This window comes from Hemicordylus capensis, chromosome 2 (genome assembly GCF_027244095.1).
Source record: "Hemicordylus capensis ecotype Gifberg chromosome 2, rHemCap1.1.pri, whole genome shotgun sequence".
NCBI lineage: Eukaryota > Metazoa > Chordata > Lepidosauria > Squamata > Cordylidae > Hemicordylus > Hemicordylus capensis.
This window is the reverse complement of record NC_069658.1, coordinates 116966449-116994014: the sequence shown is the minus strand read 5'-3', so window position 1 is coordinate 116994014 and position 27566 is coordinate 116966449. Positions and strand designations below refer to the sequence as shown.

Here is a 27566-nt window from a genome sequence, read left to right as displayed (position 1 = left end):
ATTCCCTTGTCACAGTTGTCCCTACTGTAATCTCAGAGAGAAGACAATACTTTTTCATAAAAGTCCTGGTGAATCAGAGGAAAGGTCCATGCATTCCAGCATCCTGTTTCCTAAGGGGCTAATGTACATGCCTCCAGGCATCACATATATACCACTACTACAACAAGTATTTATATACCTCTTTTCTAGTTATAAAAGTACTCAAAGGGGTTTACATAGAATAAATAATTAAAAAAATTAGATGGTTCCTTGTCCCAAAAAGGCTCACATTCTAAAAGGAAAGATAAACTAGACACCAACTAACAACCACTGGAAGGATGCTGTGTTGGGATTGGATAGGGACAGTTGTTCTCCTTCTGCTAAATATAAGCAGGGAAATAGCCATCTTCACAATAGCTTCTGCCTTTTAGGATTAACCATCAACAGTAAAGGATCCAGCAGTCAAGAAATATGCCGCAGACTAGCACTTGGTAGAGTTGCAACCAAGGCCTTGGAAAGGATATTTACCCTTTGGATATCTATACCCTTTGAAAGGGTATAGAAATCAAATTAATAATAATAATAATAATAATAATAATAATAATAATAATATTTAGATGCTGTGACGTGACTACACCTACAAAGATTAGAATAGTTCAGACCATGGTTTTTCTAGTGACACTCTATGGATGCGAAAGCTGGACTTTGAAGAAGCAAGATAGAAAAAGCATTGACGCTTTTGAACTTTGGAGCTGGAGAAGACTTTTGAGGACAGCCAGGAAAACAAATGAATGGATCACAGAACAAATCAATCCAGAATTTTCACTCAAGGCACAAATGTCCAGTATTATACTTCGGACACATTATGTGAAGATCTAGCTCCTTTGAGAAGTCCATAATGCTGGGGAAAGTTGAAGGAAAGAGAAGAAGAGGACGACCAGCAGCAAGGTGGATGGACTCGATTACAACAGCGATGAATGCACCACTGAGAGACCTTAAAGGCCAAGTCGAAGACAGATTATCCTGGAGAATCTATCTATGTGGTTGCTAGGAGTCGACTTGACAGCACTTAATCAATCAATAGCCATCTTCTGCTGTCATCCCCCACAAATTGACATTAAGTAGCACACAGCCACACAATGGACCATGGTAGTTCCTTATTGTTATTATGACTAATATTTGGGTAAAGGCCATGGTTGCCATGTTTGTGATATTTTGACAATTTGATGCTGGAGTTGGAGGAATTCCACATATAAATGGTGAAAATCCATGATGTTCCGTGGCTTGGATACCTGGTGCTATGCCATAGTAGCAATACAAAAAATTGGATTCATACTTCGTTTAGTTAATGGAGCACAATATTATTTGGAGTTAGGTTTGGGGAAATTATATGTAACTAGTGGGCCCGGGCGCAGAGCATCTGCGCCTCTAGCTGGACACAGCCGTTCCCCGCCGTACATCGGGGACTGGGGGCAGAGCCAGCCGTGCCGCCGCCAGCTCCCTCCGCCACCCCCCCACCATGCCGCCGTCTCCTCCCTCCACACCCCCCTAGAGTGCCGCGGCCGGGCCGAGAGTGCCCCCACCGCCGCGCCCGCTGCCTTGCCTCCGCCGCGGCCGGGCCCGCCGCCTTTCCTCCGCAGCCACCCGGCCAGGCAATTCTCCTGGGTGCGCCTTACCCAATCAGGCGCCCCCGCAGCCCAGCCAATCAGCTGGGCTGCCGGGACGCACGTTCTAAAGGCACACCCAGGAGAATTATATATATAGATGATTCTTTAATGGATCATCTGGATTCTAGAGGATCCATTATTTTGTACCACAGCTGCATTAGGAAGTGATGGATTCATAATTTTCATGGTGCAGTCGGTGGAGAAGAATGTGAGCTGTGATTTGATAGAGACTCCATAGAAATCACAAGCAGCCATTATTTTGTGCTATGGTGCAGCCAGAAGCAATGGATCTATTATTTATTTCTTTGTTACATTTATATCCCACTTTTCCCAAAAGTCTCAGAGCGACTTACAGCATTCTTTAGAATAAACAATCCTGTCCCCAAAGGGCTCACAATCTTAAATATATATCAAACAAATGATCTGCACTGTATGAAGCCTAAGCTGTGATTTGATGGCAGTTTCTGCATGATCCCTGTGTAAAAATCATGCACATGCAGCTGGATCCATTTATATCCTACTAAAAGCTATTTGGCAAAAGCTTAATGGAAGAGATAAAAGATGACAAACTTCAAATAAATCATGGAAGGAAGTCCGCCCAAAGTGCTTAGCTGAGCCTTTTCTTACACTCCTCTTTCCCCCTCCTTTTTTTCTTTCCCAGCGTAAAAAATAGAAAGTAGGACAGCTTTCCTAGAACTGTCTTGCATCAAACCCAGGCAGCTAGCAATTTGTAGGGCACCTCATGGGCCCCTCCTGTTGCTGCTGCTGCTGCTGTTGTCATGGTTGCTTCTTTGCAAGCAGTTCCCGCTCCCGCTGCTGGGCTTGGCTCAAGAACGTCTAGTGGCTGGAGCAGGAGCGGACGGCGGTGGGGCGAGCGAGGGCGGGGAGGGGAGGCTTGGCGTCCAGCCGCTTGATGGCCGGGCAGGATTAAGTTTCATGGTAGCCTGCGTGTGTTTATCCTGCAGCGCTTCTCTCAGGGCCGTTACTTCAGAGAAAGCGGGGGGCGAGGGGGGGCGCATCAAGAAGGTCTCGCCCCTCAGCCAAGAAATACGCGCTATTTCCTTGAACGCCCGTCCCCCCCCCACCCCTAGAAAACAAACAAACAAACAAAGCTGAATTTAGGGGGAGGGGGTCATCCCTGGAGAAGCCGGCCCAAGCGGGTAAGCTGAGCGCGACAAGGCTGCAAGCCCGGGCTGTGTGTGCGTGTGTGTGTGTGTGTGCGAGGCGAAGGGGCTGCTCGGCATGCAGAGGCAGAGGCAAGCGCAGGCTCCTCCCGGGACCCGCATGCAGACCACCGCGCGCTCTCTTTTGTTCCAGCCGGGGGCTGCTGTGAGGCGCTTTGCAAACCATTTCTTCCTTCCTTTCTTCTTTTTTCCTGGGGATGGGAAGGGTATATACGTGGTGGGCGCACTCCGTGATGACTCCCCCCACCCTCCGTCTTTAAAAGGCCGAGGAATAAAGCCACGAGTCTTTCTCAATTGTAGCCCGTAGAGCTGTCTTTTACTGTTCGGAGGGGGAGGGGGCAGGGAATGTTCGCCAGCCTCTTTTCCGGGGGCGCGGTAGGCGGGAGGGGCGAAGAGGAGAGAGCTGGGAAGCGCAACACCAGGCCTTGTACTGGCGTGTGTGTGTGTGGGGGGGGGGGGGCGGGGGGGGGTAGGAAGGAAGGAAGCGCGGCGGCGGGGGGGGGGATGCTGCTTGTTGGAACTGCCGCCCTTAGGCCGCCTGTTGCTGCTTCTTCTTCTTCTTCTTCTGGAGCTCGTTGGAGTGGCAAAGTTCCAGCGGCAGGAGATGCGCGGGTGGGGGTGGAGTGGAGGAATTGGAGGAGGAGGGGTTAACTCTGGGTGCTCCCTGGGTTGCTGGAGGAGCAGACGGGATGCTGACCGGTTCTGCTTCAGCGCCAGCCTCTCGGGTAGGAGGGAGATTGATGTCAACAAAAGCCCTGTTTCCTCTGGCTGGCTGGCTGGGTTGGGTTCGTGTGGTGTTTCTCTTTTTCTTTTTCTTTTTGGCCAAACGTTCCTGCAGCCGCACTGTATGTCGGCTTCCCAGCCAGCCTCCTTCCTTCCTTCCCGCCTGCGTGGCCCTTTTGTGTCCCCAGGCTGCACACACCGTTCCTCGCTCTTCTCATCTTGCAACACAAGTTGTGTGAAATGCTACGACTTTTCTGGCCTTTGAGGGTTCTCTTTGTTGGGGGGCCGGGAAGGCTGTAGTGGCGGAAGGCGCATCTCTCATTTTCTCTTTCCCAAGCAAGCTAAGCAGCTCCAAATGGGGACGAGAGAGAGGAAGAGAAAGTGGGGGTGGTGGGCCAGGTTGCATGCGCAGTAGAGTGGACAGGAGGCAGTGGTGCAGATTAAAAGGAGCATCCTCCTTTAAGCATAGAAGTAAGGCTTGCTTTCCGCTCTTCCCAACTTCTCTCTACAAAACGGCCAAAGAGAACTTCACCTTTTGAGTAGCTGGGACCTTTTAAATAATTTCAGGGTAGACAGTGGAACATTTTTGCTTTGGAGAGTAGTGATTAGGGATATACACTCAGGATCAATTGACTTGGGTTAGGCGTCTCTTTACAAGGTTTACCACCTTCTTGTGTTTACAATCCTGTGGTTAAAAAAGGATAGGAGGATGGATTTTCACACTTTCAACTAGTGTTTATGATAGAGCTTGGCTTTTAATTTGGTTTAATAGCGGAGAGAGTACACAACCAAGGAATTGACAATTATTCCAGTCATGGCACCTTCTTTGTCATGAACCCTGTTGCCTATTAAGATCATCTGGAGAGGTCTGGTTACTGCTGCCGCCAGCCTGTTTGGTGGCAACTCGAGACTGGGCCTTCTCTGTGGCTGCCCTGGGGCTTTGGAGTATGCTCCCTGTTGAAAACAGAGTATCTCCTTCTCTGTTTGTTTTTAGGAAGACCCTCAAGATGCACCCATTTTCTCAGGCTTTTAACGGAAATTAATTTTGAATTGTTTAATTTGTTTTATCTTATGAAATTGTTTTTACTTTTTTATTTTGTGAAATTTAAACCATTTAAACTCTGTTTTGTATTTTTTGTGTTTTTAAATTCTGTACCCCACCTAGAGATGTATATATCAGGCGGTATAAAAATATGATAAATCAAAAATAAATAAAATAAATAGCCTGGAATAGAAGGATGTGAATTTGTGTAGGCAAGAAAAGATGACTAACATCATACAGATGAGATCCCATACTTGGATTTCATGTCAATTGATTCGGAATAGCAAGCACTTTGATTTCATACTGAAAATACTCAACAGATGATTAATTTCCTGCTTGACACATAATAAGGATGGGAAAACCAAGCTTCTTGTTATAATTGAACTATCTTTATTATGTTAAGGGGTTAATCTCTGTTAAATAATATCAACCATACATATTATTTTAGTCCTTATTTTTTTGTTAAATAAGTGGATTAAAATTATGTTATTTTTAAAATAGTTCCCCACCATCTAATTAATGTAGTTCACATCCCTTCTGCTGATCGCATGGTGTAGAAACATTTGCGTCATGCAACTGGGGAACAGTAGAAGCAATCTAGGCCAAATATTGTTTCAGTGTTTACAGTATAAATGTATATCTGTAGTAAGTACATACCAATCCAATACAAGAATTAAGTGCGCTTTTGTTCACTTCAGTTTGTGTTGCATTGTGACTACAGTATTACGTTTAAGTGGTGCACCATGGATCACATTGATTCTTTTTGTTTTTGTTTTGTTTAAATCTCCATTAGGAAATCTCAGTGCTGTTCTACAGACATGATGTCACTGGAATGTTAAAAAATTCCTAAGAGTAGGGTGTTGCATATGAGTTACATATTTGGCTATCTTTAAGGGGTGGATTTAGAATAATTTATAGGATTGCAAATAATGGGTTGAATTCTTCCATTAGCTGGTTCTGCAGATTGTATGGGCGTTTTCTGTAAGCCAGTTAGAAGTATGTTTCACATAGTATGTGGTATTTTGTTTCTGATTGTGCTGATTTTTAATTTTAAAAATGCATGTGTAGACCAGTGTTCTCTCTAATTTTATTTCATCTCTGTGTGGAATGAGTTTTGTACTGGGTGGCAGTATCAAGGCAGTCTTGTGGCAGCAAGTGTGACTTGTCCCCTTAGCTAAGCAGGGTCTGCCTTGGTTGCATATGAATAGGAAATTTGATGTGTGAGCACTGTAAGATATTCTCCTTAGGGGATGGAGCCACTCTGGGAAGAGTATCTAGGTTCCAAGTTCCCTCCCTGGCATCTCCAAGATAGGGCTGAGAGAAATTCCTTCCTGCAACCTTGGAGAAGCTGCTGCTAGTCTGTGTAGACAATACTGAGCTAGATGGACCTATGGTCTGACGCAGTATATGGCAACTTCCTATGTTTCAACCTGAGTGGGATCTAAAATTTGCTAAGCGGACATCAAAAAATGTGTGAGTGTGCGCACATGTGCATGCCTGTGTGGGAACAATGGTGTAGACTAGCATATAGAACTCCGGGTTGTAAAAACTGTGACTGATATCTTGAAAACTCTCTGGAACACATTTCCCTATGCAAAATGCATTTATCATAGGAACATAGGAAGCTGCCATATACTGAGTCAGACCATAGGTCAATCTAGCTCAGTATTGTCTACACAGACTGGCAGTGTTCTCTCTGGCAGCGGCTTCTCCAAGGTTGCAGGTAGGAATCTCTCTCAGCCCTGTCTTGGAGAAGCCAGGGAGGGAACTTGGAAACTTCTGCTCTTCCCAGAGCGGCACCACCCCTAAGAGGAATATCCTACAGCACTCACACATGTAGTCTCCCATTCATATGCAATATCCAGGGCATATCCTACTTAGCTAAGGAGACAAATCATGCTTGCTACCACAAGACCAGCTCTCCTCTCTATTATATCTACTAACTTGAGTTATTCTATGTAATTTTACACTATTTATTACTATATATAAAGCAGAACTTCATTCAACAAAAGAATAACATCATATTTTGTGGAATTAAGTTTGATTTTACAACTCCTGCATATGACTCCCACATATTGAGTTTGCTGTGGTGGCATATTTTTTGCTATTGCACGAACAGTGGTCAGTATAGCCCATCATAAGCACATACATGCTGGCTTAGCAAGCCTTAGAACTGAGTTGTAAGGAGCCTAAATATACAGTAAATACAGACATGACTGAGCCAAAGCTAAGTACTGTTGAAAGTCTCGTTATGTTAAGTATGTATGAGTGGAACTGCCTTTGACATTGATGAGAATCAGGAAACCCTTGCTTGCAAGAGAGCTTCATGCACGAGTTCTTATGTACATAAAGAGCTTCTAGATCACAACGGCTATGTTAAGCTGTACGGTATCAGTCAATGATCCTAAGCAAAATTAAGCCACATTTCATACATGTGGTCTACAGAGTGATTACACCTTGAAAGGGAGCTCTGAGCAGCTTGGTGTGGCCAGCCATGTGTGTCCTCATGAAGTGGATCCTCATGAAGTTCAGGCAGACGACACAAACTATTTGGAAATGCACATCTCATAATTGGCGTGCTGTAAAATTCAAATGGTCATGACACCTACACCTCAAACCAAAATCATGGTTGTGTTTTCAGTTAGCTACAATCAGTGGTCCCTCTAATTTTTTTCATCTCTGTGCGGAATGAGTTTTTTTCTGTTCGGCAGTATCAAGGCAGTGTGTGTGCATGTGCATTCAGAATGGGGCCTTCCTGATCCAACCTGAGTGGGATCTAAATTGAACTGAGTGGACACCCAAAAACTTGTGAGCGTGTGCATGTCTGCACACCTTAGAGGGAACAGTGGCTACAATGCTGGAGAGTGCATGTGTGAATTAGACTTTGAGTGGAAGTAGGGATGTGCCCAAACTGCAGTTCGAAGTGCAGTTCGAGCACTTTTAGGGAAATTGTACTGGGAACTTTAAGAAACGGGAGATAGGTCCATATCAGCTCTCTGCTGCCCCATGCAGCTTCCTGCTGGGGCTGTGCACATCCCAATAACCCCTCGCATGGCACCAGCATGCATATGGCACCAGTCTGTGCATCTGTGGGCACCATTTGCATGGTCAGCATGGTGTTGCTGACCACGCAACTGGCTTATTTATGTGCTTGCTTATGTGCTTCTTGATCAATATAGAATCCTGTGCTTTGGTTGCTCCTTTTGCTGTCCTTTTTTCTTTCTATTGCTTATAGAGAAATTAGCATTTTCATTATTCTTCCAATGCTTCTGAATTTGATGAATGTGCTCCTCAAACCTTGCATTTCCCTTCAGGAACTGTCATACATTCTTCCTGCCCCAGGTTAGAATAGAAATCTGCACTAGGCAGTCTAGGTCAATATCAGTCCTGAGAAAGAAGACTAGCCCTGCTTTAAATGCAAGTATAGATAACCTTTATTTCCCTTCTGGCTCTCTACATAGCTGACAACTATAGGCAACAGATCAGTGAAACTTTTCTATGACAATTGAGTCTGAATTATGTGTAGTAGGTTAATATCTTCTAACACACAGGCCATACTTTAATCCTTAAATTAAAGGCAATTATAAGAGGTTTGCCCAGTCCAAGCTTGCAAGAATAAAATTTAAACACATACGGGTTCTTAGTAGAGTGTGTTATGGTGTTCGTGAAATCAATTGGATTATGTAAAGCAGCTGCTTAAATATTTTTAATGTGAATTCTTCTGATGTTTCGTTATTGCTGTGTGATCCTAGCTAGAGCTTTTATCAGCAATGTGCTGTGAGTGTATTACTCTGCATAAGTAATATAGCTGCTTGTTTTTGGAATTATTTTATTATGTGTTTGTTTTAACATGGTGACTGACTCTTTTATTTACCAGGGGGAGAGTAATTGTCCCTATCCAGCCTCAGCACAGCATTTCTCCAGTAGCAGTTGCTGGCATCCACCTTGTGTTTCTATTTTATTGTGAGCCTTTTGAGGACAGGAAATCATCTTATATCTTTTTCTATCTAAACCCATTTGAGAACTTTTTTTGTTGAAAAGCTGCATATAAAAATCTGTAGTAGCAGAGGTATAAAATACATATATGCAGTTTTCTCTAGGCTGGTCATTTGAACTGGTCCACTTATAATTGATCCATTGAATGGTCAAATGCTGTCAAATAATGACAATGTTTTAAAAGCAGTAATTTATTTAAAGTGTAACAAAGTGTGAAATTTCTACTTACATAACTTCAGCTTAGTTAGGAAGCAGTGAAGTTAAATTCCATCTTAACTACTGTGGTCAATTATTGTTAGCTGTAAGTACTGGGCAGTATCCAGACGAAGTTAGTTATTACTATGTCTCATTGAAATTAGTGGCATTTAATTAGTGGGATTAGTCACGTTAACTTGTTCCATTGATTTCAGTGGTGTTAGTTGTGACTAACTAGTCTAGATACCGTCCAGTACTTACGGCTAACAATAAGTGATGTTTTGCAAACATAAACAGTAGTAGTAGTAGTAATATTTATTATGGTCAAAAGACCCAAAATACAACAAGAGAACAAGAAACAAACAGAAAATAACAGCAGTTTGGTATACCATTAAATACAAAACAGCCACTTAAGATATTAATTTCCTCCTACATTTAATCACAGCTGCTACAGCAAGAGTTATCTCAGACTTGGAGTCAGATAAAGAGGAATTTCACATATATCTGAATTGATCGATTAAGTTGAGCAATGGGCAATAATGGGCAAATAAGATTTTGGCTTAAATCAACATAAAATCCACAGACCAAAAGTACATGCTCCACAGTCTCTATTTCTAAATTATTGCATGGACAGAATCTTTGCATGAGTGGTATACTCTGGAATCTCCCTAACAATACCTGCAAGGAGAAAGCATTTAAATGGGCCTTTGCAAAAGCAACCTGATTAAAACTATTATTAAGGTTAATTAAGTATGAAGCCATACGCCAATTATTCTGGTAGTTAATATCCAGATGGGCCAAGGAGCAGAACGGACTAAGTTTACCAACCAACTCTTGAGAGGTTATATCCCAAAGTCTTTGTTTAATTAAAGAGAAGGCTGAAGTGCATCCCATCAAGAACAAATGGTCAGGAGACAGACCAATTTGTCTAATTTTCCTGGATACAGCTTTAAAACAAGAGCTAATGAAAGAATCCTCAAAAAGATGGCAGAGGAACCCCAAAGTGTTTTGAAAGACATAAATGCTAAACCAGAGCTTAACTGCTGCTAAATTATTATTAGATGATTAAAAGGATTGGCCTTTCACATATGGAAGAGACCCAGATATTCTTTCAGCCTTGTAGCCAGCGTGGTGTAGTGACTAGAGTGCTGGACATTGACTGGGGAGACCTGAGTTCAAATCCCAATTCAGCTATGAAACTAGCTGGGTGACTCTGGGCCAGTCACTTCTCTCTGAGCCTAACCTACTTCACAGGGTTGTTGTGAGGAGAAACCTAAGTATGTAGTACACTACTCTGGGCTCCTTCGAGGAAGAGCGGGATATAAAATGAAATAAATAAATAAATAAATAAATAAATAAATAAATAAATAAATAAATATTAGAGATCAAGGAATAGTTCGAGCTTAAGATCAAGTGCAATAAATAACTTATTTTTTAAAACAAATAAGACACTTATTTATTAAATAAATAAGTATAAATATCAAATGTTGATTTTAAAAATGTGATTTTAGTGATATTGCTGAGTAGAATGTGTATGCTTCTAAGTGGTATGTGTGTGTATGTATGCAAGTGGTTACCCAGATGCCTGCAGGGCTAGGGAGCAAAGACTCCTTTTAAAAAGTAGGCTGAAACATATATAAAGACACGCTTGGCTTAATGGAATATTTCTTAGTATATAACATACTGTCAAATAATAGATGATCAATTACATTTGACTAGGTTGGATGATGCCTGGTCCCAGTTCTGTCTTGTACATATAGTGGGGCATGAGAAAGTGCCGTCTCAACCTGCTGACCCAGTGTGGCTGCTGCTATACCTTTGCATCACCATAATCATTTGGGAATGTGTATATTCAAATAGGACATATGTATCTATTTATTTATTTATTCATTCATTCATTCATTTATATACCGCCTTTCGTTAAAAGACAACCCCAAGGCGGTTTACAAAAGTTAAAACATACAATAAAAAGGCAATAAAAACATCAAGCTAAAAAGTATAAAAACATATAAAAAACAGGCATAAAAACAATACAACAGATAAAAACACACAGAAGCAGCAGTAAAAACGATTATGTAAAGGCCTGGGTAAAAAGCCAAGTTTTTACAAGCTTTCTAAAAGCCATGATGGAGTCCGAGGAATGAATGGCCACTGGGAGAGCATTCCAGAGTCTAGGAGCAGCAACAGAGAAGGCCCTGTCCCGAGTGTACGACAGTCGGGCCTCTCTCATTGTCGCCACCCGGAGCAGGGCCCCCTCAGATGTCCTCATCAAGCGGGTAGCAACCCTTGGGAGCAGGCGGTCCCTCAAATACCCCGGGCCCAAACCGTTAAGGGCTTTAAAGGTCAAAACCAGCACCTTGAATTGGACCCAGAAACGAACCGGCAGCCAGTGCAACTCTTTCAAAATGAATGTAAAATCAATGTGCATGGGCCTGTTTCATGTGGTCCAGATACCAGAAAGTGAGGGAACCATGTTAAGAAAGAGTACAATAGGCAAAGCTATTAAGTTGCATTAGTTATTTAGTGAATAATTCTCAGTATGTTTCACTGCTTTTTATCAGCGGAATACATACAGATTCATTTTTTGAATTTTAAAGGAGCATATAGTATGATTCTATAGGGGTTTTACTAGGGCTGTGCTTTGTAGAATGCAAAGTTGAACAATATACATCAGCCCTTTGCACGTGCCCATCTCTGTACAGTACTGTGTGCTTCTGGTGCAGGAAGTGGGTGTCTTTATGAGAAGCAGAGCACCATACTACCCCAGTGATGGCTGAGAAGGCAAGTGGGAAGCACTGGGAGGTATGTATGGGGACACTCCAGAAGTACTAGTTAGAACGGAAACACCCCACTTTATTTATTTATTATTTGTCAGGTTTGTACACCACACCAAACTTTCGTCTTTGGGTGGTTAACAATAACATAAAACAATTTAAAACATAAACAAAAATCTTAAAACAATGTAGGCAATCTAAAAATTAAAAACAGATGAAAACTTAAAAATTTAAAAAGCTGAAAAAGCTGGGCTGAAGAGGTGGGTTTTCAAGTTCTTTTAAAAAATTGCCAGAGATGGTGAGGATTGTATTTCAGTAGGGAGCGCATTCCACAGTCTTGGGGTAGCAACCGAGAAGGTGTGTCTCCGTGTGGCCACCAGCCGAGCTGGCAGCAACTGGAGACGGACCTATCCATACAACTTCAATGGGCAATGGGGCTCATAATGAAGAAGACATTCTCTTAAATACCTAGGGCCCAAGCCATTTTGGGCTTTACAGGTTATAACCAGCACTTTCTATTTTGCCTGGAAACCTATTGGCACCCAGTGTAGTTCTGTCAACAAAGGAGTGATGTGGTCTCTCCGAGAGTGATACGGTCTTTCCGACTTGACATCAGCAATGTGTTTCCGATGTAACGAGTGCTTTCAGTGTGCGGGTGTGCTATTCAAAGTATTTGTGCACTGCCAGCGCTTCACTTCAAGCCTGCAGAAGCATGAGTGACTCCATTGCAAGCCCATAGCATGGGTCAGGTGAATTACTGCGACGCCATAGTACCCGCATTATGCTACTCAACCTGTCAGCCATTGCTCCAATAATAAGAGGAACTAAAACATTAGTGATTATTTTTATTTCCTTTTATTTGTATTTATATTGGACTATAATGGAGGGCTGCTTAACTTCAGCCTCCTGCAGATGTTTGCCTTCAACTCCCATAATCCCTGGCTGTGGGCCACTGTGGTTGGGAATTATGGGAGTTGTAGTCCAAAAACAACTGGAGGGCTGAAGTTGAGTAGCACTGCTATAATGATTTGTCATTAACAGTTAGTGTTTGAGAACATTTTACAGTTTGTATCTCATTTTGACCTCACAACAATGCTGTAAAACAAATCCTATTTATTCCCACTTTATAAAGCAGGAGCTGAGGTTCAGATACAGTGATTTTCCTGAGGTCTCGGGCACTCTGTGTTTGCGGTAGAGATTTGAATTTAGGGCTCCATCCAGTATTTCACTGGGTCACTGGTTCAACTGTGACTATCATCTATCAGTTGACAAACACTGACTAACCACATCATTTATCTTTTCATTACTTTAACCTGTCCTGCCTTTAATAAGATCAGGGACCAAGTTACATTGCTTTCTGGGAAACAAACATGATAAGCATCTGCAAAATGCCAATTCTTGTCAGAATGTTTTTTAAAAAAATAAGAACATGTCATCACTAAGAACAGTGCCATAGAAGAAAATCCAGTTGTGTGAATTTTAATACATGGTATATAAGTGCTGAATAGATTAGCTGACAACTGTATTTCAATGTTAGTGTGGCTTATAATATGATAAAATATCTCTTTCTACATAGAATATTATGACTTTGTTTGGCGGTCAGTGTGCTGTACAGCATTCAGTATTCCTTTTATAGTGGGAGGTGGGTAAGGCAAAGGCTGCAATGCTATATCTACTTATCTGGGAGTAAGCCCCATTGGGCTGGCTCAGACTGGGGTGTGTATGTGGGGGGGGGGAGACCTGCCTCCTCTTGCCCCCTCCAGGATGCCAATGATACAGCTTTTATCTATTTGCCTCAATTCTGCTCTCGTGCAGCTGCCTCATGTGCCCTTGCAAGCCCTCCTGCCACCTTGCTGTCAGCTTGTTTGCCCTCACAAGACACCCCCTTGCCACTGTCTTTGCAAGGTCTGCTGCTACCCTGCTGCCATGGAAGTGCAAGGTCACTGCTTTGGGTGCTCCATGTTGCAGCTGCCATGAATGGTCTTGCAAACACCCCTGCCCTGCCACCTCATCGCCATCTTGGAACTGACATGTTCCTTCTTCCAAAATAGCAGTCATTCAGGGTGCTTTTGAGATGGGCTTGAACATGTTTGTGAATTATACTCCTCCCTGTTATTGACTTAGCTCTAATTCAGTGCTGTACAACTTTGGCCTTCCAGCCGTGGTTGGACTGCAACTCCCATCATCCCAGACTATTGGCCACTGTGGCTGAGGAAGATGGGAGTTGTAGGCCAACGACAGCTGGAGGGCTGCAATTGTGCAGCCTTGCTCTAATTGCAATAAGAGCTGATTGCTGCTACCTTTTTTGCTCAGTGTTCTCTTCTGTCCCCACACTTTCAATCAGAGATGCCACTTCAGTTTGTTTTATTCTTGAACATCATAAAAAAAAGATGTCAGTACTGTATCCAGGGTTATTAAGTTCCACAGAAAAATTATGGCATCTCTTCCATTTGTAGACTGCTATTATGCATTCTTTTGGGGGTTGAAAGAAGTTTCTTTAAAATGCTTGGAAGGAATCAAAGACTATCTAGCTCCCTGAAATTCTTTCCAACTGCTGATACCACTTTTGGCGGAGGTGTGAGCAACTGATGTTACACTGAACAACTTTCCAGGGCAGAAAGTATCCCTAGAATCCAGTGCAGGTTATTTCAGTACCATGACTTAATTTATTATTTATTCGATTTATATACCGCCCCTCCAAAAATGGCTCAGGGCAGTTTACAACAGGCTCAAGGTGGTTTAATGCTGTGAGAATGCAGTTCTATTGCATGGTAGTGATGCCATGGACAATATAATGCATGAGGCAGAAGTCCTATATAGATGGTTTTTGTGGATGGATTGTGAACCTGTTCAATTTCTGCTTAGCCATTTACTATAGTAAGTGGCATTTGAGGGCATCAGTGTGCATTGCAGAGATGTAGAAGGGCAGAAATTCACCAGGTGCATCCCTAACAAGTGACTGGGAAAGCTGCACTTGTTGGATATCTGCTTGGATAAACCCCTCCCAAGCCCATTGTTGAGTTGAAAGCCAAGGCAAAGCATGGGTGTACGGAGCCTAATTCAGAAGCCAGAATAATATATGACTGTACAAAGTCCACACTGCATTGTACAGTCTCATATATGCTGCATTACCAAGAACCTCCTGACTTCTGTCTGACTTCTGTAACTGAGGTTTGAAGTTGGGCGGAAGAAGTCGGGACGATGTTGGTAACATGGCATGGGAACTGGCAGTTCGTGGCTTCCCATGACATGCCTGCTGGAAGTATGTTCTCACCGGGAAACTGGGCCCCAGCATAGCAACTTGTGGGTGTTCATGTGAACCCATGCATGCAATACATAATAGAAATAAATAATGTGTGTGTATGTATGTATGTATGTATGTATGTATGTATGTAATGTAATGTATTTATTTATTGCACCTAAATACGTAGATAAAAAACCTTGCATTTGTGTGCTGGGATAGGGAGCCTCTCCCTAACACAGCACTGTCCCAGCTCTAGAAATGGTAGGTTTGTAGTCTACCAGTTCATCTGTCCCTCACAACTCTTTCATTTCATTTCATTCATATTTTTTATCTGATTTTTGGTTCGTCACCATGGGAGGTGGTGTTCTGGGCAGATCTGTGTGTGCCTGTGGTATATGCTGGTCTTGTGGGAGTAAGCATTTCATTCTCCCCTTTTCTAAGCAGGGTTGCCCTGGATACATTTGAACTGGAGATTACATGTGTGAGCACTGTAAGGTGCCTTAGGGGACGGGGCCGCTTTGGGAAGATAATTTGCATGCTTGCATGCAGAAGGTTCCAACCCTCCTTGGCATCTCCAAGGTAGGGCTGAGAGAGACTCCTGCCTGCAACCTTGGAGAAGCCACTGCCAGTCTGTGTAGACAATACTGAGCAAGATGGACCAATGGTCTGACAGCTTCCGGTGTTCCTATGTTCCTAAGTCCCTGCCCCCAAGATCTTAATTGGATTATGTGATCTGAATTTAGAAAATTTACATGTCTTTCCTTCTTTTGCATTATTCTGCCTTTGCTAGAAATTTTGGAAGGACGGGGAGCTGTGCAGTACGTTGAAGTTCTACACCTGACCTTTAGCAGACATGCTTAGTCTTCCTCTGGTTTCTGTTATTTTGTCAGATAGCATTTGAAAAGCTTATCTCTGTAGCTGAAGGGCTAGAAAGTTTCTTAAAGAAAAACACTGAGATGTAGTGGATGCTGCATGCCAGATGCCAGGTTTTGTTTCTGCATGGTGTGATCATAGATGTTTGATATACACTCTTCCCTGACCACATGTGTCTCCAGGGAATTCCCAGATAATGTATAGGCTGGACACCTCACTTACATTCCCATTTCAGCATTCTCCTCTTGAAAGTTGCTGTGCACAGCATGCTTTTGCTATTGGAGGAGGCAGGGAAGTTTATGTGTATTTGAGAAAGGGAGAATCAGTATGCCTACATATGTAAGACAGAAATGGGCAGAAGTGATTATATGCTGCCTTCCTTTTTGTGTGCAAACTGCATACAGACATGTATTTAGTGTCATTTGCTACTAGCCATTCTAAAATTGGCAATGTGGCACTCACTCACAAAATGCTTTCCCCCTTCTGTTTTAAAGGGAGGCTGCTTCACTGAAATGTCCAAGCTACCTAATGGACATGTGGGCCTAGAAATCAGTGTTAATTTCAACAAGCCTTTGAAAATGCCATTGCTGCAGTAATGTCCACAAAGTAAAGCCTATTACTGTGGTTGCTATATTTGGCATTGCGTGTTGGTTAATCTGGTATTATAAGCCTTATAGTTTCCAAAGTATCTGAAATAGATTAGTGAAATATTGGTGTATCAATTAATTAAAACACATGGAAACTTCTGGTTAGAAATTGCACCTACACACAGAAAAGAATTCTCTCATAATTGTTAATTTGCTTCTTTTTTCCAGGAAATGCTAAATGTTTGGTTTAATAGCTGGAAAGGTATACAGTAGGTAACAGGGTTGCATAATTTGGTGGTCCAGAGCTCCCAACACAAAAATGTAGCTAGAAATTATAGAAACTTCTAGAAAAGCAACCAAATTGGTCACACTGCCTCTTCTCTGCCCTCCTAGCTTCCATTCCCATCTTTCTTTCTCTTGTGCCCTTGCTCCTGATCTTAAATACTTGAATTTCAAAACTGCATTACAATACCATATAATAGCCTAATCTTTGATATGGTAATATAACAATAAGGTATTTTCAAGTCTTTTTGTGGCAGTACGTTGTTTAGGACATGGTGCCAGTTCAGTCTTGTAAAATTTAATGTTACAATGGTATTCCAGTGACATTACAACAGCAGAAGTGTTTGAAATGAGGTTGTAAATTAGTTTGGTATAGTTCACATTTTGCTCTGCAAATAATACATTTCTACAAAAATTAGAAGTTCATGAATTGTAATTGAAATAGATTTTTCTAGAACTGTCAATCTTGGATACAGTTTTGACAGAGTAATCAGTAGTTTTCAGTTCATGTTTTTAGGCTGAGTTTTAAATATCCCCCACTCTTGTAGGAAGACCTCGTGTCAACAGCCACTTGGTGGAGTGGAAATTAAGCAAGTAAAACCATGTTGGAAACAATAGGTAAGACTTTATACTAAAATATATTTATATGCTTCACACGTCTAGTTTCATCATTTCTCATTTTAGAGTTATGCTCAACAACATTTCATTGGATTTAATTTAAGGAGAGATGCATAAGAAAACATAAAAATTCATTGGGGTGGGTGTTTCTGAAGCAAATTTCAGAAATGCTGTAAATGGGCATTTCTCAAGTAAATTTTGTTTCTGCTAATGAGAATTACAGTTGCAGACTGGCTGGCATCCTGACTAATTAAGCACTCATGTAAGGAGACTCTGTGAGGACACTCTCAAAACCTTCATGCAGTTGCCCCTTTCCTCGTGCGTGCATGCTATTGGGCCACAGGGATAACACTTCAGAAGTGCTCTGCAAGATTGGAAACATGTCATTGACCCTCAGCAACATGTTTCCAATCTTGTAGAGGGCTTCCAGGGTGCAAGCAGCACTTGGAAGTGTTAACCCTGTGGTGCAGCAGCATGTGTGCAGGAGGACGGGGAATTGTGTGTGGGCTCCTAGGGGTCTCTCCTTACATGCAATTTTCATTTGTCAGGATGTCAGGTGTTGGACAAAGGATCAGACTGCCCCTCTGTGATTTATTTTCAGTTAGTTATGACATGAACAATAAATTCTGGTCTTGTGATTGTCAGGGACATATTTTCAGAAGGCACAGTGGACTTAAGGGGCAAGGGGAGATCACTCCTCTTTTTTAGAACATGTATAGCTTTAAACTGCCAGTGCCTGTGCGTAGCATTGTCAATAATTTGTATTTCTTCAACCTATTTATTTGATATTTAGTATCCATAACTAATTATAATAAAGTGTCTTGTTCTTTCCTGTTTATGGATGTATTTTCACTTGCTATCAATTTTCAGTGCTGTCCTACCTTTGAGAGGATTTATTCTTTATCATTGTTTTCACTGCAAAGTAAAATAGGTGGGCACAGTGTGCATATTGTTTTAGCAAATGGTTCAATATGTGTTGGATTTTGGATCATCACAAGTTTGGGAGCCATAAACATCAGGATAGACATGTTGAATCTGTCACAAAAGAGGTAAACTGCAAGAAATCACAGAATGTGGTCCTCTACAAGTTCAGGATAATTAGCCACAGAAGACTCCGACTCCATGATATCAGGCCAGAAGAGATAGTTGATTCTCAGTATCAAAGACTAACTGGTTGGACAGAATCATATGAACATAAGAAGCTGCCTTGTACTGAATCAATCCATCTGCCTAGGTGGTCCATCTAGCCGGATTACTGGCAGCTCTGACTTGGAGTTCCTCTCTAAGGCCTGAGGTTGCTATTTGATATCTTTTTTGACTGGAGGTTGTTTGGGACTGAACGTAGGACATTCAGCATGAAAAGCAATGCCCCCTTCCTGTACTAATGTTGAGGTCCATAGTCCAAAGCTCCCAGTAAGAGGACCAGTGTAAAGCAACACAAATAAGGGCAAGGTGAAGTCAACATAATTGGAACAAGCCAAGATCCAAGACAAATAATAAGTGAAGTAAGAAGGAAAGTGAGCTCTGAGCAGTCATGAAGGTAGGCAGCCAGCCAGCCAGCCAGACGGCTTGCCAGGGGATCATTAGGAATAGAAAGGCCAAAGGCCAAAGAACAAGCTGGGGCCTTCAGAGTTGTGTATATAGAGCTGATCTGGCTAGGCCCCTGAGTCTTTGCTCAGACAATATACTTGAGAGGAGATTAAAGTTCAGATGACAGACTGGAATGATTGGGTACTAGCTGTTGAGTGGGTTGGAAAACGGTGGTTCCCTGGATGAACATCAAAGGAAATAGTATACCGAGTCCAGCATGCAGCCCATGTTCTATACTTCTGTTTGCTTCTTGACAAAATATGTTCAGAAAACTTGGATCAGTTTGTGGGGTGATACTAGAATTAAAGAGGAGCCATGCAAATTCATCCTTAAGTGCATCTTCCATGGCTTTGGGCTGTGATGATTTTGTGGAAATTACACTCAGCATTTAATGTTTAGACCTCTCATGAAAAAAGAAATTATGTACATGTGGTCACATCTCACTTTGAGAGATAATAAGCCTATTCACATGAATGTGTAGGCGGTGGGTGGCAGGGAAGGCTGTGCTGAACTTATGAATATTACTAATTATGATGAATATTAAGATGAATATTTTTATACAACTTTTTAACACAAGTTCCCAAAGTGGTTTACATAGATATAAATACAGTACATAGATAAATAAATAAATAAGATGGCTCCCTGTCCCCAAAGGGCTCACAATCTAAAAATGAAGCATAAGATAGACATCAGCAACAGCTACTGGAGGGATGCTGTGCTGGGGATGGATAGGGCCAGTTGCTCTTCCCTGCTAAATAAAGAGACTCGCCACTTTAAAAAGGTGCCTCTTCACTCTGTTAGCAGCCTTCCCCACAGACAATCCTGTTCTGTTGGATGTCCAGATCACACTCACACACAATCCGCGCTGCTTGGATCTCTGGAGGCCAGGACAATGTGTCCCGGCCTCTGGATATTCCACAATGCACCACGTGGCAAGCACAGTGCATTGTGGGAATCCTCCAGGAGTTGGACACTCTATATGCCTGACTCTGTGTATGCTCAGGCTGCATGCCCTACGTCGGGGTTAAGGGCGCACTTGCTAAAGGCTGGGGTTGAAAGTAGGGCTACCCACTAGGGCAGCACCAGGATCGGGCTTGATCTTAGTGGTTCAAACAGGCAGCCAAACCCAGGTTGAGCTGCCTTAGCATGGGCTTGGCTGCTCATGTGCATAGCCTCAATGAAGTGGTGTACAACCAACCCTGTTACCAGTATGCAAACATATAAGGGAACCTGCTAATAGTGATTGTTGTTCCAGATACTCACCGAGCCCTCCAGGCAGTGGAGCGTCTGCAGGCGAAGTTACGAGAACGAGGTGATACAGCAAATGAAGAGAAACTGAGTTTACTAAAATCAGTGCTGCAAAGTCCTTTGTTCAATCAGATCCTAAACCTTCAGGCTTCACTTCCACAGTCGAGAGATCAGGTAAAAGCAGGATCTCCAGGGCAAGAGACTACCAGACCTTCTTATCTTATTACTCTGTGTATAGCTGACAAAATGAGTGCTGAGCTCTGAAAATGAATTGTTCAGTTTGCAAGCCAGATCCAGAGATTTCCATTAAATTCAGCAAGATTTCAGTTCATTAAAAGTTAATGTCTGCATAGCTTTCCCAGTTTTGCTTATAGTTAATAATCTATATGAATATTAACATACCTAAAGGACTGTTTCCTCTCAACTAAGCTTGCCCATCTACTGAGATTGCTCTCTGAGGCCTTTCTCTATATCCTGCTGACAGTTGAGGCATGGTTGGTTGGGATGCTTCAGAGGTCTTATGTTGTAAAGACCTTCCTTTTCCAGTAGGCGTATGACCTGTTTGCTTGATGGTTTTTAACTGATTTCCTGGAGATGGTTATTTTATCCACAAATTAGAACATCTTATTTGTTTTTATCAAGTTTTTTTTTTTTTGCTAAATAATTAGCTTTCAGTATATCATTTAAAAAGTCTCAGTTTCAGTCCAGACATTATACCAGAAGTTATAGATACCTTATTACATTTTGTCGTGATATCAGAATGGTGGTTTTGTGAATGACTGGCAAGGCAGTATTATTAACCATGGTTTTGAAGTTGGCTTGCAAGCCATGGTTTAGCATGATGTCTGACAAAACATACTGATTGCTGTTGCTCCACTTCTAGAGGCCAGGAGTGCTGAGCAGGAGCAGAACGAAAACAAGCAATTGGCTCTAAGTCATAAATTTGAGTTCTCAAACTTGGATTGCCAGATGTTGTTGGACTGCAACTCCCGTTTGGCCATTTTGGCTGGGGATGATGGGCATTGTAGTCCAACAACATCTGGGGATCCAAATGTGAGAACACTTGCTCTAGACCATTTGCCTATTTTTTTTTTGGCAAGGTCAGACCATCATCATTTGTGTTCTATATTATGATTAGTACAGTTCATGATTTGACATAGTCTGACTTGAGCTAGACTTTGGTTGGACCAGGTGGGCAGTGTAAAAGCAAAAATATCCTGTCACTGGCTGACATCCTGACTAACAGTGCAGAGGCGCAGTGTGTAAATTGCCTCTGGAGTGTTTAGTAATGCAGAGTTGTGCTGTGCATTGCTTTTGGGGGGATTTTCTGCCAATCCCCCTTTTCTAGAGACTCTCCTTGCAATACAGAAGGGGACGCAGGAACTGGGTGACAGGGGCATATTACTGGGCTGCAAAGGGTGCTTCCAGGGGAAGGGGAGATCAGGAAAAACTGCTTCCCACCCTGCATGAGTATCCCCACTTTCATGGAGATGCTACTGCTGTGGACAGGTATTCTTTCGTTGCATGGATCCAGTATTAGGATGCTCGTCAAGGACCAAGAGGAAAATCAAGTGTAACAATAATATTCCTGCTATATATATAAGCCATGAACCACCTTTTTGGTGGCTACAAGACACTGAAACACTTAAAACCTTTTCTTCTGGTTTGTTTGTTTGTTTGTTTTTTGTTAGAGGCTATAACATGTTTGTATATCAGCTACAAACATAAACAATTAATTCTGAACTACTGTTTTCACTGTTGCATTTCCTTTCCTTTTCTATACTATCTTCTTTCTGTACTCTTTTTATATGTATTTTTTGAATTGGTTGGGAAAGAATTCCTTTCATGCGATAAGGAGTTCTCTTGCCTGACTCCTGAAGGCTTGAAAAAACCAAACCTTGGTGGTTGAATTTTTTAAAAATGCATTCACTTTAATATTGATATTCTGAATTTTTTATTACCTGTGCTAAGATCCTTATTGATAGGTACCTTGTAAACCCTTTCATTAACAAGATTTGTTGCTTCTGTTGAGAGTTTTAAATTGCAAAGTAAGCAAGATAAATAGGAGAAAAATCCCAACAGCTAGAAACTAGACTGAATTGAATCAATGCTCTCTTTCAGAGTGAGAAAGTGGTACCCTGCCGTCAGCACTCATTTGCATGTCAGCATACTAAAACCAAGCACATATTTTTCCTCTGAGCATTGCCACTCTTTATTGGATGTCTGTTTCCCAACTCTGATGCCATTGCAAAAGCCCGGTGTTTGAAGATAAGGGAAAACAAAAAAGGAAAAAAACCTCTGCTCTTGTGATATGATGAACTTCTCAAGTCTTAATTTTATTTTTCTTACAATTTTAAATATTTAAATATTTAAACCATAATCACTCAGTGCTGGCACACTACCGTTCTCTCTATTGGTGTTTGTTTTCTCCTCATCTATTGGGAAAGCTCAAAGCAGTGCTAATGAGAAAAATCCTTTTCCTTGGCTGAGCAGCATTCTTCAAATTCTTTCTTGCAAGTTTGAAGATAGATTTTATAGGGTGGAAAAGTACTGACTGCAGTGTAAGGGCTTCGTCTGCTTTCATATATACCCCTTTTAAATTGTGTTTCTACTTCCTTTGTAATTTTGTTAACTATTTAATTTTGTATAGTGCCTATATTCAGAATATTATTGAGCTCTGAAAAAACCTTGTTTTCCTTGATTTGTTGCTAAGGCATAACTCAAACTGACAAAATGTTATCATATTGTGTGAATTGGAAGAAACATAGTTTGAAAGGGGCACTCTGGTTAACGTCTTGCTATAAGATAGTTCAGAAGTTATTCTGAATTGTAGATCAGTTCTATGTTCATCTCAAAGGCAGCCTACACATGGATGGCATCAATGTGGGTCAGGCCATATATCTATAAAGTCTGGGTAGATTATTTAAAGCACATCTAGGGTAGGCAGAAATTTTTCCTTTCCTTGTGCTTACCTGCATCCATTTTTCCTCAGTAGTATTTCCCCAAAACATTACTTTCGGTTTTGAAACCTCATTGGGTATGGGGTTGGAGAGAACTATTTTTCTGGAGAAAAGCACCAGTGCTGGTTGGAAGGCTTTAGCAACATCTCCCAGCCCATGCTTAATGTAACAATTCTCTCCCCATCCACTCTGTTTTATAGGGTTTCAGCAGTAGATACAACTCCAATACGTATTGGCTTTTTTGCTGTCATATTGAGTTGGGCCCAGTGTTGGAATTAAGATCAACTCACACATGACAATATTGTGAAAGGTCACTGAAAAACACTTGCCCGTGCTGGTTGTCTGTGTTGTCAAAGTAATGGTTAACATTCTCTTAGACCATCTTCTAGCCAGCTACATGCACATGGACCAGCACAAGAACTTAAAACTTCATGAAGCACCAAAACGGGAAAGTGAATTTGAGTGGCCTCAATACAAGATTGCTATGTTTACATTAGCATTTAGGATTAGGTCCTTTAGTAGTAACTAAACTTAATTGTCTTGCTTTTCTGCTCATAGGGCAAGGTTATCATGATAGCCTCTTTGTTCATAACCTATGGTCTAGAACAAAGACATATTCCAATTTATATTGTCTTCATCTGAAGGGCTCAAGACGGATAATGGCAGTTGTATGAAAAGTAATCCATTATTCCCAAAGTGCTTATAGTCTGTTTTTGCCTTTTCCTTCCTACCAGTCATAAGTTGCTCCTTATTCAATCCTTCCATGCCTTCTGATTTAAGAACCGTGATTAAAAATGATCACACCAAGTAGGAGGTATAGCTTTAAAGATACCAGGTCATAGATCGTTCATTAAAATCATGGCCCTAAGCATCTCCATTAAAATCATGGCCCTAAGCATCTCCATTATGGGAAAATCAACAGTCTCCATGGAAGGTGCCTGACACACATTTCAGCACCTGTAGAAATTCCTTTGGGATGAATGGACTCTGCACTGCTTTATCAGAGACTCAAGCTTCAGCTCATGATGTGCCATTTGGAAGGCTAGAAATGCTTCACTGTGAAAAGTGGCTCCCATATGGTGGCTGTATCATGTGAAAGATGGTCACCATTTGCATTTGCATTGCAGTGGCATGAAGAGTGTCTACCCTAGCAGCATACATTGTCAGTGACAGCTAGCTTTGGAACTGTCCAGGCAGTAGGGGTGACCAATGTGGTGATCAGCTTTCACAAGTTATGGCCAGCATGGATAGGTGCTGCTACTCAGAAATGTTTCCAGCAGTGGCATTTGATGCTTTTAGAATGGATGCTTTCAGAACAATCTGGCAATAATGGCAAGTGGTTATAATATTCCTATTTCATAAAGAGCAGGCAATCCCATCTTTATGGTGTTCTTATGCACATGGACACTCCTCATTCACACTGCTGACAAAGCTCATATCTAAGACAGACCCTACTCCAGCAAGTTGATTTTAGAAAGAATAGGTTGAATACTTTACCAAGGTGTGCCTATCAAAAGAGTGATCTTCCTGTTTCTCCTGCCCTTTGTCGTCTTTCCCCCTTCCAACTCTATGAAAGTAAAGCAAAGAGTTTTAAAATAAGTACTGACTCTTGATTTTGTTGCCTAAAATGCTGACATGCCAGAAATGCAACTGAAGTAGTTTTTTGCTTATTAGATAACATTTCAAACCAGCAACTAGCATTTGATTGCAATGAAAGTTTAACGGTACTACCCAAATGGACATTTTATCATCCACTGTGGCATCATAGTTTTGTTTGTTTGTTTGTTTGTTTGTTTCCTGCCAAATTATACCAATATTGCAGATGTTATATACAGTAAAGGGAAAGGCAATTGTGGCAAATTAGCATAAGGCAATTTATAGAACAAAGCAATATTCCTTTCATACATTACTTACATAATCACTTTGCTATAAAGCTACTTTGTGATGGAGTTGTGGTGGCTTTATTATTGAGAAGCAGAACAGCTTATATGCAGTGAAAAAATATTACTTAATAACTGCAAAAAGCATTTTGTTGTGTGGCAATGATCCTTAAGCTACTTTGAATGAGTCACATCAAAGTCAACCCCCCCCGCACACACACAAACACACTGGTGTAGTCCCACTGATGAGAATGGTCACTTAAGGCTTCCATTATTCACTCATTGTTCCACATGGAAATACTTAATTAGGAGAAGCATATGCCAGTGTTTCTTTACTATAGTTGGATATTATACTAGGAAAAATGTTGTATCCTTCTTTAGGATATAAAAGTTACATTTTTAGGTTGTTTTAAAGGTAGTGGCTGAGTCCTGTGGATATTTGGATGTGTAGAGATGGAGATTATTGCTACATTGAAGAACCACATTGGCTTCCTTCATATGCATCAGAATACTGGATTCATCTAGGTGGGGTCAGTGGTATAGGTTGTTCCCTTGAGATTTTTGCTTTCTGTCCCTGATTTTGTTTTTCTTCATATGGGAAACACCTATGTAATTGGCTGTGTCCACTTTGTTGTTGTTTTCATTTCACATATGAAATATGATTTGGATCAGAAATAACTGGTTTTGGAATAGAGGTGCCACCTGACATCATGACAGAAAGTTTGTGCCTTGAACAGACGAGCAACTTGCAGAAAGTAATCACTTATGCTTTCCCAGTATTCTGTCTCTGTGCAGGGGAAGGCCACACATATTCAGCTTTCTGCCTGACATGCAGCTGTTAAAGTGACAACATTTGTTGGTGGGAAAGGAAGCAACCTTAGCAGCAACCACATTCAAATCCTTGTACTACTATGAAGCTTGTAGAAGAGCCTTGGGTAAATCACTGATTGACACCTTGACTAAATTTACTACAGAAAGTCCTCTTGAAATTTAGTAGACCTTTAGAGTAAGTCCTGAGTAGTAGTAAAGGTAAAGTGTGCCGTCAAGTTGATTTCGACTCCTAGCTCCCACAGAGCCCTGTGGTTTTCTTTGGTAGAATACAGGAGGGGTTTACCATTGCATCCTCCCACACAGTGTGAGGTGATGTCTTTCAGTATCTTCCTATATCGCTGCTGCCCGATATAGTGCCAGTGGGGATTCGAACCGGCAACCTTCTGCTTGTTAGTCAAGAATTTCCCTAGTACTACTGAGTAATTTAGTCAGCCACTTTCTCTAAGCCCAATCTACCTCACAAGGTTAGTGCAGAAGCAGGTGAGATTTGTAGAATACATTGCACATTGGACCAGGTATTGAAAGTATTGAAATAATGATGTTTTTCCAGGGATTTGTCCTCCATGCCATGAAGTCTTTGCACTGTATTAAATTATTTCCTGCGGGCAAATAGATAATTGTGCAGTGTTGAAGAATTTTTGATACACCTAAATCTGTTGAACATGTTTCTCCATTGGGTTGGTTTTATTCCCTGCCTTGAAATTTGTGAGCAGGAGCCAGAAGCCACTTTGTCTGACATAGTCTTTTCACATTAAGCTAATCCCCTTTGAACATACAACTCAATTTCTTTAATTAGCTTTAAAAATAAAAATCATTAGAGTGGAGTGCCACTATCAATTACTATGGATGAGTTAGTAGTCAATAATACATCAGAACTCTGCCACAGTCTGCACTAAAGCCTTTAAAGAAAAGAAAGAAAGAAACCAGAAGACGACTTGTGATCTTCTAGATTCACGTGAATTAAAAATCTGTTTTCACGCTTCTCTTCCGTAACTGATCTAAGGTCATGCCAGGAAGCTAAGCTACACTCCTTTGCTGTTCAGTTTTCTGAGGGGTAGCAAAAGATGGTTCTTCTTGCTAAAGCAATTTCTTTCTTTCTTTCTTTCTTTCTTTCTTTCTTTCTTTCTTTCTTTCTTTCTTTCTTTCTTTCTTTACATTATCAGAAGAGTTCTATGTTATTCCCTATGAGAAAGGGAAAGCATTAGCTTGATAATCTTCAAGGACTGTGATTTGTAAAAGCAGTGACACTTGCCTTCATCCTCCATTCCAAAAAAGGCAGCCCTTATTCTCCTTTGTATCCTAGAGAATACAAAGCATCTTGCTTAGTATCCTGTACGACGTTGACCAAATAACTCCCCAACTTGTTAATCAAGAATCTATCCCTATGATTCTTCCAGTGCTTCTGAGGTGCACTCTTAACAACACATTCCCCAAACCATAGGCACAGTCCAGCTAATATAAAGCACTTATGTCCCACTGATTAATTTCCCCATTGAAATAAGGTGAACTTAACATTGCTTATGTTTGGTGTTGTGTTTTTAAAAATGTGAGCAGAGAAAGAGAGAGCAGGCAAAGATGCAAGAAAGATAAGTCTGATGTGGATGTGCACTTAGGCTTGTGCATGTCCAATGGCTGATTCCCTGATATTGAGGGAATCCTTCTACAGATGGAACACCTGTCTGAAGGATCCCCATGGACTCTAGCTGATACTTAATTCTCATTTTACCAGTAGATACTGTGTTTATTATGCAGGGATTCTAGGATTTGTTTTTTCACATTTTTGGTATTTTGACCATATTTTGAATATAGATCATATATTGTGTTAGATGCAATAAACCCCCACTTTTTTTGGTCACCCTTTGGTTTTCTGTGCTTTACAACTAAGTTTCAACA

General features: G+C 41.4%; 1 protein-coding gene across 34 annotated transcripts in view; it reads left to right on the top strand.

The window, feature by feature from the left end:
• Nucleotides 1-2508: 2508 nt before the first annotated feature.
• Nucleotides 2509-27566, top strand: part of MPDZ (multiple PDZ domain crumbs cell polarity complex component) — a 186390-nt gene continuing 161332 nt past the window's right edge. For 10 of the 34 annotated variants that reach the window (XM_053294939.1, XM_053294923.1, XM_053294925.1 and 7 more), the window contains exons 1-2: nt 3343-3555; nt 20010-20176. In XM_053294939.1, coding sequence (XP_053150914.1) covers nt 3435-3555; nt 20010-20176 — 288 coding nt within the window. In that variant the 5' untranslated portion in view covers nt 3343-3434. Of the gene's footprint in view, nt 2807-2925; nt 2976-3341; nt 3556-17094; nt 17165-20009; nt 20177-27566 lie in introns of those variants that run through there. The other 24 variants (XM_053294940.1, XM_053294938.1, XM_053294937.1 and 21 more) reach the window with 7 other exon arrangements.